This window comes from Pseudorasbora parva, chromosome 14 (assembly GCF_024679245.1).
Source record: "Pseudorasbora parva isolate DD20220531a chromosome 14, ASM2467924v1, whole genome shotgun sequence".
Classification (NCBI taxonomy): domain Eukaryota; kingdom Metazoa; phylum Chordata; class Actinopteri; order Cypriniformes; family Gobionidae; genus Pseudorasbora; species Pseudorasbora parva.
The window spans coordinates 25885813-25901371 of NC_090185.1; the positions used below are offsets into that span (position 1 = coordinate 25885813).

General features: G+C 35.0%; 2 protein-coding genes across 3 annotated transcripts in view; both read right to left on the reverse strand.

Annotated features, from left to right (window-relative positions):
* Positions 1 to 453: 453 nt before the first annotated feature.
* Positions 454 to 5250, reverse strand: cfhl4 (complement factor H like 4). Of its 2 annotated transcripts, none has more exons than XM_067416083.1 (9): positions 5095 to 5250; positions 4829 to 5011; positions 4536 to 4641; positions 4364 to 4440; positions 3923 to 4111; positions 2652 to 2843; positions 2355 to 2546; positions 1895 to 2080; positions 454 to 726 (listed from the first exon to the last, which is right to left on the reverse strand). In XM_067416083.1, the coding sequence occupies exons 1-9, from the start codon at positions 5165 to 5167 to the stop codon at positions 536 to 538; spliced, it is 1389 nt and encodes a 462-aa protein (XP_067272184.1). In that variant the 5' UTR covers positions 5168 to 5250; the 3' UTR covers positions 454 to 535. The 2 variants fall into 2 exon arrangements, with proteins under 2 accessions (XP_067272184.1, XP_067272186.1); XM_067416085.1 differs by having other exon boundaries at positions 4829 to 5008; positions 5095 to 5249.
* A 2047-nt stretch (positions 5251 to 7297) lies between these two features.
* LOC137039766 (complement factor H-like) overlaps positions 7298 to 15559 on the reverse strand; it is a 108945-nt gene continuing 100683 nt past the window's right edge. Inside the window, exons 22-23 of the mRNA XM_067415040.1 lie at positions 7956 to 7995; positions 7298 to 7762 (exon numbers count right to left, since the gene is read on the reverse strand). The gene's annotated coding sequence lies outside the window, so the exon portion shown is untranslated. The remainder of the gene's footprint in view (positions 7763 to 7955; positions 7996 to 15559) is intronic.

Below are 15559 nucleotides of genomic sequence, written 5' to 3' on the forward strand. Positions count from 1 at the left end.
AGGAAAATATGCTCTAAGTAAGACATCAAGACACATTTGAAGTACCCTAATTAGGGTGTATGCCATGCTAGTATACTACTAATAAAATCAATGATACTCTTGTTTTATTATTTTACTTCATTTTTATAATCTCTTTCAATTTTCAATTTCAAAATTCAAAAAATCTAATTCAAAAAGGCACACAGCTATTTTCTGAGTTTAAACAGCACGGAACTGTAATTTGTTCTGTTTGTGCACTTATATTAGCTGAAGTTTCGCAATTTAATCCATTTAATTCTTTTTGTGACCAAAATGTACTTTTTAGTTTGAAGAGTCTAAAAAGAGTTGACTGAATCTTTTTTTGGATTTTTTTTTATTGTAAAATACACATTATGATCACTTAGCTGACATTAAATGAATCAATGTCATACATGCATATTTTTAAACATTTACAGCAACTCACAAATAGAGAGATTGTATTAGGAAAAATGTTTTATTCTGATTTGTTTTGGCTTATTAATACAGCTGATGCATCAGTGATGTTTTATTCTTCTTGTCACTCACACACAGGTAAAATCATCTCTCCATCATAACATATTTGTCTTAGCTCATTGACTGTTAAGTATTTCCCCCGCTGACATGCAAAGGTGATTCTTTCCTCATGTGCTGAGAATATCTTTTGCCGTCCACCCCATCGCAGCTCTATACCTCTTTTATCCATTTCCTCCACCGTCACTGTACAGGCCTCTGAAACAAACGCATCTCACTGTCAGTGTTACAATATTCATTCATTGATTCATCAGAACCAGGGGCCGTATTCCCAAAACATCTTAAAGATAAATTTTTGCTCACAAAGTATTTTAGCACTAAAACTAACTCCTAAATCCATTAAATGTTAGGAGTAGTCAAGAGGACTCTTAAGACAAATCACTAAACAATCCTAAAGCTGTTACTGCAATCTGCCCAAAGACACTATACAACACTGAGGCGATGGTGATTATAATGTATCTTTCATAAAACAAAAATCAGATTTCCTGTTGCAGTTGTTTTTACAAGTTCACACTTACAAATTTTCATATAGAGTAAAAATATATATATATATAAGCGTATTAGGCACACTGTCCGAGGGGATCAAGGCACACTGTATTAGGCACATATTAGGGCTCCGAGCTTTGAAATGAGCCCAAACCCAGAGTTCTTCCCCGCAGTGCAGACCGTGAGTGAGGAACAGGCGTAGGGATGCAGAAAACTGTCGCTGTAACTCGGTGAGTCGGCTCTTGGCTGTGTACCTCCTCTCATGCTGATCAGATAGACCCTTTGAATGTGCTCCTCATAAACTTTGTTTATAAAACATAATTTCGCTTGAGTTCTGCAATCTCTCGGGATGAAGACATGTAAGAGGCTGACAATTAGCTGAACATATACTAGTTTAATTAGTGACACTTGGCCTACTTTTTAAATCTTTGAATATGGCAACATTTTGATTTTAAACATTCTATTTGAATATAGCAACATGAAACCTCATTCAACAAAATATTTCTATAATTAAATCACTGACAGAGACCCCTCCCTTATCAACCAATCACTGTGGTCATAGTTAGTAAGCATGATGACATCAGCCATACATAGCAATGAGATCAACCCCGCCCCTACTCTTAGCTTAAGACTTCTCTCTATTCCTTAGTAAAAGTTGCTCTCAGCAGCTTTGTGAATAGGTTTTAAGAGAAAACTGGTAACTAAGAACTTTTACAGATTTAGGAGAACTCTTAGTGGTAAGATAAAATGTTTTGTGAATACTGCCCCAGAACTACAACTTCAACTACAAGATTACATCAAACTAAAAAAAAAAAAAAAAAATACTGTAAGAAAAGCCTCACATGTCTTTGATGTATGTGGTGTAGATGTTCATACTTACTTAAACACCTAATAGTCCCTCTCCATTCACCATTTTCACAGGTCATGTATTTGGTGTAGGGGTGATCCTCAAGCAGTTTGTATTTATTAAAGCATTTGTATTCAACTCTCTCCCTTAAATTGTATTCAGTTTTTGCCATTTCTGTTGTATCTGCAAATTCCACTTGTGGTGGTCGCCCACATTTCCCTAAAGGCCAAGACATTTTTAGATTGTTTTTAGATCAAGTAAATGTGGCATTAATAAATGTCAATATCAGCCACACACATTTTTTTTAATCATTTCTATGGTATCTGAGGACAAAGACATGTCTCTGGCCAGATAAAACGGTGAAAGACTAAACATTGTCAATTTACAAATACTACAGACATTGTAACAATATAAAGCGCTGTGAAAATCAGTAGTGATGCTTGAACTGAAAACACTGTTAATAAAACGTAGCAATTAAACCTGTGAATCTTACCCCCTATACATTTAGGGAATGGGGCGTTCCATTCTCCACTTGCCAAGCAGCTGATTTGTCTCTGTCCTCGTAATTCCTGTCCCTTCCGCTCACATGAAAGAGTTATTGTTTCTCCAGATCTGACTGAAACCTCACGCCCCAGGTGTCTGTCTGATCTCATGTTTGCTGGCAGGTTTTTAACACACATTACCTCTAAAGAACAGAAAGATCTGATCTATAATCATCCTCCATGAGAACAACAGATCAATCTTTGAACTATCTTTGTCCAATCTGAGGCTTTACCGTCTGTGGCCTTACCTTCACATTTAGGAAAAGGGCTGCTCCATTCTCCATTTGGTTGACAAGTGATTTCACGTTGTCCTTTTAATTTCAGCCCCGGTCTATTGCATGAAAACATTAACCTGTATCCAGGTTTGACAGGACCCTCAATATCAGGGGATTGCTTAATTGTTAAGTCTTCCACTGTTGTGTTTAGAGAACACGTTGGCTCTAGAGAAAGCAGACATTTGATCACATATTTATCCACACAGAAGCTTTATGTGGCCCTGTGTTTAAGAGTCACTTTCCTAATGATTTCCACTGTATATTACTGAGAAGTGGTTTATCATAACAATTACATTTTTGTCATATGTTATATGGTATTGAGTTAAAGATGGTGTATGGTGCATCTATGCCTAACAACGCGGAATGAAAAATTCAATATGGTGTCTATCCTGACTAAGGTCCGTGTCTTATGTTTAAAATGCCTATACGCCTGAAATAAATATGAAATATTTGTATTTTAAATGTTGTTTGCAAAAATATGAATACATTAGAATATATGGTTACTTTTAAATGGTAAACCATTTTCTATAGTGTAGGTACGACATCTGCAAGCAGTGCATGGGTCTGAAAACTCCTCACTGTCACGGGAAATTTAATACGGGAAACTATGAAACTATAATATAGGGTATGATTCAACAAAGTGACAGAGAATGATAACTGCAAATCCATGTTTCACTGCTTGGAGTTCAGTTGTTTCTGTGAATTGCAGCGATGCATTTGATTCTCTTTTCCGTATAGCTTTTGGCAGTCTGTAAAATATTCCTCAGATTTCTTGTCAAATCTGTTTGTACAGTCAGTCTCAAAGCTCTTTCCCATTTTACCTGAGTTTTGTGTGTTTTTCGACTCATTCACACTGAAAACCAATACAACCAATACTATCTTTTTGCCACTCAGTGTGTGCAGTGCAGTCACTCAGAATGACGGTGTACCAGCTCTATTTTGACAAGCGTCAGCATGACGTCATATCAAGTTGGACAGCATCTTATAATCAAATAATTATAGCAAAATACATTATCTTATAAATTAATTGTATAATATAAAATAATATGAATATATGAATTAACATGTAAAATATTTTTTGGTAGAACAATGCAAAAAAGTCCTATAATGTGTATAATATATTAAAATAATCAGACCTGTGAAATATTATAAAATATAATTTATAATGTGTTATTTATTAATTTATTTATACATACATATGCATTTTGTGATATTTAATTTGAATATACCCTTTGTGGCCTTACCTACACATTTAGGAAATGGGCTGCTCCATTGTCCATTCGACTCGCAGGTGATTTGTTCCGGTCCGTCTAAGATCAGCCCATGAGCACACGAAAATGCCAATCTGTGTCCAGATCTGATAAATTCATCATAATCATGGAGTCCCTCCACTGTGAGGTTCTTGTCTGTGTTGTCTGGGACACACGTTATCTCTAAAAAAAAGAAGAAAAAAAGTCTAGTTTTCCTCTCAGACTGCAAAAAGGAGTTATATCAGGCCGCCCAGCCACTTAAAAAGTTAAAAATAATTTAGGATATTCAAAATATAAAGACAACCTTCTGATGTCATCTGTATTTTTGTGTGAAGTCAAAAAAGCATAGGCCTAAATGCCCCCTTTACACCAAATGTACCCCGTTTCTTCTACGAAAACCCACTTTTGGACCCTTGACTTTTACTTTTTCAGTACCTTCACATGTAGGTAATTGATTGTCCCATCCACCATCCCGACATGTTCTGGTATCAGTTCGACTCATCAGCTGGTAGCTTGACAAATATATTTACAAATATAAATTTGTATATTTACGATTTTTGTTTACATTTTCAAATAGTTCTGTCTGAACATAAACTTACTTACTTACCCATCACTGCAGATATACTTGATGGCCGTTCCGAAAACAAAGTTGCCACCACTCACAATAATGTATTGCCCATTTGGAATATCTTCCGGCAGCTCACAACGTTTGACTGAATGTGAATCAGAAACAAAAGATACAATTCAGAGTTCTAAGAATTCAGCTTTTGAAGCCCAGTAAAAATTGCATTTTAAGAAGTTACTTTAAGAATGTTGAATGCATACAATAAGATTTACAAGTATTTTTTAAGAGCAGTCCACTGACTTCTAAACTTTGAGTGTGTGTCTTTGTATACCTACGTGAACATTTTGCACCACGCCATTTAATCCACTTATTATCCACACATAAGTAGGAGATTTTTTGCGGAGTTGTATAGCCATGTTTGCAATTGTAGTCAAGTTTATCACCATTAGAGTAGTTGTCTTTCCTTGAGTTTTGAGAAACTTCTGCATTTGCCACCTCTGGGATCTCAGAACAACCTGCTAGACAGTTATACAATGCCATCACTGCTATCATTTTTAAAAATGTAATTCTTTGTTATCTGGTTAAAAAAGAAATGCCTTACCATTCGGTGTTGATGTTAATGCATCAACACTAAAGCATATCCAAACACATAAAATAGCAAAACTTGATCTCATTTTCCCCAATCGGTTAGTTTGTTCTCTCTAGGAGATGAAGAACAAACTCACCAAACAAGGTATTTACCCTAGTTAATGTTTGTCAGTTCTGGGCAGGACTTATGTGTGCTGAATGATGTTTATTTGGGATCATATGTGCAATTTATATGTGAAAAAGATGTGTATTTTTGTCTAAACAAAAACAATAAAACAGAAATACACTTAAAACTCAAATACACATTGAATTTACTTAATTTTTCTTTAGCACACACAAGTACATTTCACATATGGAATTAAGTAAACTGTACTTTAACTAAGTTAAGTAAAATTAACAAAGAAAATAAGTCATTTTAACTTTGCCAGTAAAAGTTTGAGTAATTTCAACTGAGTTGAAGTATCCTTTGCAATACTTTTTACTCAAATAATATAACACTGAATTAAACCACGATAGTGGTTTACACAGTTGATAAAACAGTGTATTTACAGCTGGAAAACGGCAAACAATTGATCTTATTAATTATTCAAGCCCAGTGCATGATGGGAAAACCAGTATTAGAAAAGTTGAGTAGTTTTAAATAATTTTAAAACGTTGATATTTATGCTTTAATTTCTACAAGCTTCAATTGAGTACTAATATAGAATTTACTTTGTTTTCATTTTTTTTTACGTTTTCATGAAGAAATTACATGTTTTTTCTGTAGTATTTAAAATACTTTTTATCAGTGTATAATGAGATCTAAAAGTCTGAGCAAAAGTGATAATGATCCCATTTAGCATTTTTCTGTTTATTTTGAAATTCACCACAAAGTAAATAACTGGCAATCATCAACAATTTGAGTGAAAAGTGAATAAAAAAACAGAAAACAGAAGAAAATTGGGACCTACTTTATATTAGGTGGCCTTAATTACTATGTACTAACATTTAAATTAATAATTTGATACAATGCACTTATTGTGTACATACATGTTTTTACATTGTACTTTTTTTATTTTATTTTTTAAATTTTTTAAAAATACCTGCATGTAATTATACGTCTGTAATTAATTTATGCAATTACATTTATAATTACACAGTTGACACTTCCCTTGCACCCATCCCTACCCTCAAACTGACCCATATCACCACACCTGTCCATAACTTTACCCGTATCCCTCCTTGATATAAAAAAGTTTTTTTTACAATACAATATAAACACAATAAGTACATCGTACTTATTTTGTGATGTAAGTACATAGTAGTTAAGGCCACCTAATATAAAGTGGGGCCAAAAATGGCTTTAACTGCAGTATTGCAAATGTATGAATTTGTTAAATACTAAACATTTCATAGTTGTTGTCATTATTTATAATTTTTTCTCAATATTTTGTAGATTTTTTTTGGTATATATTGTATACATTTGTTTATACAATGTAAAAAAAAAATGCAACGTCTGAGATCACAAAAAATACTTTATTTGCGATAACAACCACTTGAGGGAGTTGTGTAATGTCTTTCTCCTGTGTGTGATGTACTCCAGCTTCAAAACATTGACCAATGTGAGCTTGGGACCTCTAGAACTGTTGTGGTGCTGTTGTAACACACATTTAGCAAATTGAACCACTGCAAAGCAAATACTCTGTGCAAACATGAAGTGCACTTTGTATGGGAAGATCAAATACAAATATCCTGGAACTGATGTTTTTGAAGGTAGATGAAGCGAGGCCATGGACAAAATAAAATCATTCGATAGGACCTTCTGCAATTTCACAATGTATTTATATCTGGCCTCTTCTGAGCAAACCGATGGTTCAAAATTATTACAATGACAACACATTTTCTCCTGTTTGTCTGTCACCAGCTGCCCTTTTTCATGTGACATATAGCATAAATGAGAGTGAAAAAATATTTTGGTATTATACAATATATTATATATTCATGTAGTATAGCCTACTGCAGTATATTGCAAAATATACAAAGAATTGCCAATATATTTTCAATATATTGCAATATTGGAAAATATAAATATTAAATCCCAGATTCATCATCCTAAATTTCTTTAGAAAGCACAATGGAATTTTTTACTTAGCGCTCGTTTTTTTAAGTTAGTAAAACTCATATAATGAATTGGGAGAAAGTAGTAAGAGTAAATAAATAAATACCAAACTTTGAGCAATAGTTTGCATGTTAAGCTTTATTCTGAAGCAGTGTTAACACAATGTCATAGAGAGAGAGAGAGAGAGAGAGAGAGAGAGAGAGAGAGAGAGAGAGAGAGAGAGAGAGAGAGAGAGAGAGAGAGAGAGAGAGAGAGAGAGAGAGAGAGAGAGAGAGAGAGAGAGAGAGAGAGAGAGAGAGAGAGAGAGAGATGGCAATACCAAGAATCCTTGTCCGTGTGGGGTAATGTTTTGATCCCCATGAGGAAAACAGCTGATTTTTGAATTTTCAGATGTTTTTTGAAAATGTAAAAATGCCGGTTTTCTGTGATGGGTAGCTTTAGGGTTACAGGATTGAATATACAGTTTATACAGTATAAAAATCATTATGTCTGTGGAAAGTCTCCATAAAACATGAAAACACAACTGTGTGTGTGTGTGTGTGTGTTGGTCCTGCAGCAGCTTGTCTGTCCATCTTCATTCATTCTTAATAGAGAAAACAATGATAAATGCAGTTATTTGTGCACATTATTGTTGTTTTTAATGAGTTTACATGCTCACAGACACATTCTAATAATCATTACAGGATCTTTATCCCATTCTAATTCTGCACTGTAAAATAAACTCTTACTGTAAATCAAATGTGGTTAGTACATTATCAAAGTGTTTCAGTTTTTACCTCAGTGTTTTACTCCAGCCTTCTTTCAACTAGTTTGGGGCTGAAAAAAATAAATACATAATTTTCAACATCAATAAAAAAGGATTAAATTCAATCAAGGTTATAGATATTAACTGAATGTTTTCCTTTTTTAATTAAGTAAGGATGTGTTTATTTGATCAAAAGTGGCAGCCAAGATATTTCTAATGAAAAACCTTTAAAACTTTTCTGTTTGAAATAAACACTGTTCTTTTGAACTTTCTCTTTAGTTTAGCTTCCTGTAACTGACATGAATTGAAAGCTCAACAAAAGCGGTGTATAATATCAGATGAATTATTATCAGGATGATAAAGATGAGTCTAGATCAGCTGCAGACAAACCTGACGACCTCAACTAATTCTCACAGGAATAAAAATACACAAACACATATAAATGTAGAAATAGTGCCATATACAATACGTTATAAATATTATATTAACTGTATATGTAAAATGTGCCCAAAATTTCACAGATAAATCACAATACGATTTGTGCTTTGCTGTAAGGAAACCTTTCAGAATTTTAATTATTAAATGGATGCCGCCTTAAAGGGTCATGAAACCCTAAACCAACTTTTCTGAGATTTTAACAAAAGTATGTGTGTTGAACATCATGGAAGACAATGTTACCGTCTGTTAGTTTTAAATGTGGGAGACAACCAGCGGCGGCGCCAGGGGGGGTCTTGGGGGGTCTCAAGACCCTCCTAAAAAACGCCTTGACCCCCCATTTGACCCCCCACCCACCCTCTTCCTGATAAAAAAAAAAAAAAAAAAAAAAAAAAAAAAATATATATATATATATATATATATATATATATATATATATATATATATATATATATATATCCGTGATAAAGATTTAAAAAGGTTTCTCTTCAAACTACGTAGAACAATAATAATTAAATATTTATTCAACATATAAACGCGATTAACATTGCGATTGCATTTTCTTTTTGATCCGTGGCCCGTATTAGAGAAATTTAGATCAGCCATAGACCCAAGGATGCTGCAGCAAAAATTAATAGGGAAAGAAAAGGGTTACCATTAACATTACTCTGAAACAAGTGCAGTTATTGCCTTTATAAGCTAGCCTACCATATTTTCTGCTTAACTTTTATTAGGCTCCGCAGGTCGAAAGAAAAGTGTTTATTCACAAAAAACATTCTCTGCAGTGAGTGCAGTCCGAGCGCGATAGACTGAAGCTCACTCTCGCTCATATCTGAAGTAGCCTAAATCATTAACACCATCATCACTACTTACAGTACATGTGTTTTATTGAACTATACATTACAATCAGCTAAAACGAATAAGCAGCAGGTTACTTTTCTGGACAAGAGCGCTCCCGAGTCCATGTTTCTCACTGCGGCACAGCTCGGCGCACACACAAAATACCGGCAGGAACAGACATATGGGCAGGAACGCGCATCTCTTAAAGGGGCCACACTATATTCCTACTTGTGGAATATGGTGTGCTCACAGGTCCGCATTACAGCTTTTGAACTGGGCCGTGTTCTGAATTAAACTGCCAGTGTAAAAAATCCCTTTATTTATATTCTTAAAATGAGATAAATCACTGCTTATTCTGAATTGTTGGCTTAAGAGACATGAACAAGTTCTTTGAAAATCATCTGTGACCTTTGGTACATGTCTAGTCTTCATGCTCTGAGTATGGTTTATAATAAACATACATTTGCATAAAGCATGCATTTTCTCCATACCCATGTTGATTAGAGTATTGAAAACTTGAAACATGTTCATTTAAGGTACATTTAGAACTGATAAGAATGTGCGATTAAATTGCGATTAAATATTTAATCGATTGACAGCCCTAAAAAAAATATAAAACAAGAATTACTGCGCCACACTATGAACGTTGCTGCGCATTGCTTTGTTGCGTTCAATGCGCTGCAACAAACCTGCAAGAACTGATACGCTAAAGCTATAGCTTGGAGCTAAAAAAATTGTTTTCTCTGACATGGGTGTGGCTATGAAAATTAAAGTTTGAGCATATTGTTTGCAAACTGCAAATTTAAAACAAAGTAGTTGATATGTTGTGTTGTTTTTGTTTAGCAGCCGTAATATGCAGTTATTAGCTGTGTCCGCTGTATTTTTTGTTGGTTTTCATGAGACCCCCCATTGAAATGACCAGGCCCCCACATTGCCCCCCCCCAATCAAAATTGTCTGGAGCCGCCACTGGAGACAACTAGTTAATTTTAAGTCTTTTAGCTCTATTTTCAACTTCCTGGTTTAAATTCATCTTCATGTCAACGTCATAGGCTGTGACATTTTCTCATACTATAGTATGGATGACTGTTGCCTAAGTTCTCTTTAATAGATCCTGAATCTTCACACAAACGCGACTTGTCCACACTGTGAGGTGTATAATATTAGATGAATTATTATCAGGATGCTACCGATGAGTCTAGATCAGCTGCAGACAAACCTGACGACCTCAACTAATTCTCACAGGAATGAAAATACACAAACACATATAAATGTAGAAATAGTGCCATATACAATACGTTATAATGGATCGAATGTATGTGTAAAATGTGCCCAAAATTTCACAGATAAATCACAAAACAATTTTTGCTGAGAGGAAACCATTTTAAAACCTTTCAGAATTCACTTATTAGAATTCACATTATATGGTAAATAATTTACATAATTTGTAACATTAATGTCAGCACATACCAGCACACAGTGGATTTGTCCATCCGTCTCGTGTGCATGTGGCCAACACATTCTCACACCCAACTCGTCACATATGGACGCTTGACCAGGACCCCTTGTCGTCACTTTTCAACGAACTGGGCGTACCTTTATCGTCAATTTTCGACACGCTGGGTGCTCCATTCATTTCAATGAGAAACCTTTGGCGTCATACACAGACGCATTATATTCTTTGCGTTTGTAAAAGCAGACATGATTTTATTAATATTTAAAGGCTACTTTTATATTTTGGAGCAACTAACCCAACTCCTACCCTAAACCTACCCACATCTTAACAATATAAAACACATACCAGGCAAATAAATGTACAGTCACAAGTATTTATTGCAAAATCTGACCAAAACAGTATAAAAGTATTAGCTCATGTTGCATTCCAAGTCTTCTGAAGTCCTACGACGTCTTCATGTGAAGAACAGAGTTGATCTTGATGTTTTAATCGCTGAAATGATGATCCTGCTGCCCCGTGAACGAACTCATTCATATCTCATTCAAATAATTCAAAAGACTCTTAAACATGACGCAATCGGTCACAAGACACAGGAGAGCCAATGACATTTTACAATCAATGCTGACGTAATGACGCAATTGGTCACAAGACATATGAGAGCCAATGACATTTCACTACGAAATCTGAAGTACGGGCGGCAATATTTGAAATTTGATGTGTTTGTTCATAATCTTCGGCGGATGGAGATGCTGATCGCTTTTGGGGATTTTCTTCATTCAAATCAATCGTTTGGCCTCGGAAAACTTGGATTATTTAACTTTTTTGAATAACTCGTGGATGCAGTCGTATGTTATATCCTGTGTTTGATATCATGTTCACACAAATGGATAAGTTTAGGGATGGGGGTGGGGTTGGGTTACATGTTAAAATGTGTCTAAATAGCGTAAATAAAATAAATGTTAATGAAATCGTGTTAAAATGTGTCTAAATAGCGTAAATAAAATAAATGTAAATGAAATTATGCTTGCTGATTTAATTGAGAAGCACACTCCAACATGTCATAATGGCAAAATTATAAACCAATAAATAATTTCAATAAATAAATCAAAAAATAAATTTCACCATGACGATAATATTCCCATTCCCAGTGCGTCTGTGTATGACGCCAAAGGTTTCTCATTGAAATGAATGGAGCACCCAGCGCGTCGAAAATTGACGATAAAGGTACGCCCAGTTCGTTGAAAAGTGACGACAAGGGGTCCTGGTCAAGCGTCCATATGTGACGAGTTGGGTCTGAGAATGTGTTGCTGTGCTGCCATTTGAACATATGAAAAACCTATTTTTTCCTCACATGAAAAAACCTCGGTAACACTTTAGAATACTGTTTCTTACTTAATGCATAACTAATAAAGAGTTACTGCAGTACTAATGAATAATTCTTCATTAACACTCAAGTCACTAATATTAACTACTAAGGAATGAGTGTTAACTAATCAATATGTAATAGCATTTTTTAAATTGTGTTAAGTATCAATTAGTTAATCAGTAACTATTCAATTCAGTTATGCCTCCTTAAGAACTACTATTAAGTAACTACTAATTCAGCTTCACAAGGAATAACTATTAAGTAACTACTAATTACAGTATGCACAGTATCAGATAGAGGCCCTTTCTTCTTCTTTAGTACTAATGTTGTTAGATAAATGTACTACTGTTATGTGTACTATATTCATTTACATTCACTCGCAAATGTGCCGATTAATGTTTCTGTCTGTGTGTGTCCCCACGCTATAATGTTGCAGTTCTTGCAGCATTAAATCAGAGAAAACAATTCTAGTGAAAGAGTACACAGATTCATGAGTGCACATGCAGAGTGCACAAAATGTGAGCGCACACGCAATTTCTGTGAGTCCAGTTTTGTGCGAGAGAATGGATTGAGATTCCGCTTGTAAGCAGAGATTCATTGCTTGTAAACTTGATGTGCTCTCGCGGTACAATATTAATACTACATTAATGAGGATGTTGATGATTTCTTTTTTTTTTTTTATGTAAGTATTGTGTGCAACCAGAAGTTCAGGACGGAACCCCATCCCCAATCTAAGTGCCTTGCCAACATGGCTCAGGCATTTTATGTTTATGTGATACCAAATGATTTCTGTATTTAAGGCAATGACTGAGGGGAAAATGAGAATACAGGGAACCTATGAGTCATTAAAAAAGAATTACCAAATAGTTCTCAAGTAGTTACTTAGAACCTGGAACAGTATTCTAAAGTGAAAACAAACCCATTCATAATTATTGAAGAATTACCAAATAGTTAATAGTTAAATAATTAAGCCTAACTACCATTAATACAGTACTAATAAAGGAAATTTGACCCTCTATTCTAAAGTGAAAGTTTTATCCTCATTAATTATGACACTTATTGAATGATATTTAAGTTTATTGACCAGAATAAGTCAATAATTAAGCCTAACTACCATTAATACAGTACTAATAAAGGAAATTTGACCCTCTATTCTAAAGTGAAAGTTTTATCCTCAATTATGGTAGTAATTTATATAAGTTAATAAGCAGCTTCTACAGACACAAAACATATTTTTTGTCTATTTGGATAAATAGTGAAAGGTACAACATGAGCGTATTGGCAACATTTAAACAAAGGTGTTTTTACCTCAAAATACATAAAATATATTTTATATCATATACACATTTACAATTTTCCTTTTACCATTTTATAGATACATGTTACTTCCCTAAACACAAACATAGCAATTTAACAGAGACTAAAAATGACAATACAACTTAATGGGTTAATGGGCAATCTAGCATTACAATTATATTTTGAGCCCCTAATCTCACTCAAACCTCTAAACATACACATAATGATTTTTTTTAAAGTGAAAATATATAAAGAAAAACATAACTAACAAAAGTGTAATCACAATCATTTCTTTATTGTGAAAATGTCAAAAGCGGTACCAATAGTAGTCCGAGTGACGATGTGTTGCAGTCGCAGTCCTCTCTGGTGATATAGTTTTGTATGAGGTAACGTTACAGAGAATTTAAGTTATTTAATTTAAACTTAATCCCACTATTTGAAGGCGCGCACGTTTCTCATTCACCACAGACTAAAAACTAAAACACGGCTTGTCGCAATCTGTGACGAAGCAGGCGAGAGCCAATGAGCGTTTGATATCACTGGCGTAAAACGCAATGTTTGAATTCCCAAACAGCGCGGGTTTTGTTCATAGACAGTAAAAGAAATGGACCGAGCGATCCCATTGACGTCAACGGCGAAAGAATGAAGTCAACCTAGGGGCACTCACTTCCTGATGGCTGAGCGAACTGCGCAGGCTCAGACTGAGCTTGAGGACGTAGATGTGACGTGAGCCTCCTGTCTGACAGCTGTAGGTCTTCTAGTAGTTGTGGAATGCGAAAGCTGAATCACGTTGTTTAAATATTTTCTCCCGTTGTTTTTGGCTCACTATGGGCTTCTCCCCATTCTTCCCCCTTGACTTTATCAGACTTTATGTCTCCACGTCCCCCCGACTGTCTCATAGACAGTAAAAGATTGCCTGCGAGCGTCTCCTCAGGTCTATACGGTAATTTCTCAACTGTGCGACAGGGTCGCGTTGGTTATGACGCAATCGTTAGCCTATTTTTACAAAAACAGCTTCTGCGGGGCGATAGTGTAAGATACAAGGTATGGAGCCTTTTATACATTGTCGTGTTTCTTTAGAAATAAACAATGGACAAATGGAGTCTTTAAACGTCTCTGATGTAAAGTTATTCACTGTCAAAGTGACTCAAAAATGAATGGGAGTCAATGGGATGCTAACAGCAGGTGATGGCTTGGTTAGCAATGGCAGCCCCTAGGGGTGGAACGCTTTCCGAGCGCTAGATTACCCCCTTGGTTTTGTTTACGGTCGCTGTTGAAGAGAAAGATGGAGCGCGGGATTTGTTTACGGTCGCTATTGAAGAGAAAGATGGAGCGCGGGTTTTGTTTACGGTCGCTGTTGAAGAGAAAGATGGAGCGCGGGATTTGTTTACGGTCGCTATTGAAGAGAAAGATGGAGAACGCTGAATAAAGAAGTTCCTCGTATGGATTCTAAAGATGTGGATTACACCGAACTGTAACGACAATGACTTATGAGTTTAATGTCTCGGGGAATAATTAACTCAAAAGGGATTTAATATTCAATATTCATGAATTTATGAATATAATTTGCCAGTTGTTCATTACGTATTAAAATTTTCCGATAGGGAAAATTGTTTAATTAAATACAAGTAACTCTTTACGGAATTGCTTGAAATTATCCTACTAAGTTTGTCCTGCAAATTAGTTATAGACTTTTCAAATCAATTCTCAATAAGGGATTACTGCTTTACGAGCGCATAAGAAACATTAACTTTACTGATCAGGACAAGTTCAATATTTCAAATGGTCATACAGTTTTCTTTACTAACATAGTAGCATAAGCAGTTAGGTAACGTTAGATCGCAAGTTTCATTGACTTTGTGTATGTGGCAGAATAACAGATTCAACTCATTAAATGTCTTTTGGAGGTTTAATAAACACAGACTAAAAATAACACTACAATTCACACAGAAAGTACACACTAAATATGCATCAAGATAGTAGAAATATAGATATTAACGAAAGAATACATAAAAGAGAATAATGAATAGACTGAAATTAGAGGGAGATAAAAGAGAGAGAGAGAGAAAGAGAGAGAGATGGTACAAAGCATTAGAGGTAAGAAGCAGCTTTCCTTCAGTTCATCAAATACAACCTTCACGGAGTTAACTTGTCCCAACGGGAAAATAACACACCCTCTTTACAGCAGTAAGAATAAGAATACTTCCATTCTTTTTGGTTTCGTTTTGGCTTCTCGCTTGTGTG

Excerpts from the sequence above, each read along its gene's own strand:
- cfhl4 (XM_067416083.1), bottom strand. The coding sequence starts at position 5,167 with ATGAGATCAAGTTTTGCTATTTTATGTGTTTGGATATGCTTTAGTGTT. Across the intron at positions 4,112-4,363 it reads TCAATTACCTACATGTGAAG|AGATAACGTGTGTCCCAGAC; the intron begins GTACTGAAAAAG and ends TCTTTTTTTTAG. Across the intron at positions 2,081-2,354 it reads ATTCCCTAAATGTATAGGGG|GGAAATGTGGGCGACCACCA; the intron begins GTAAGATTCACA and ends CTTGGCCTTTAG.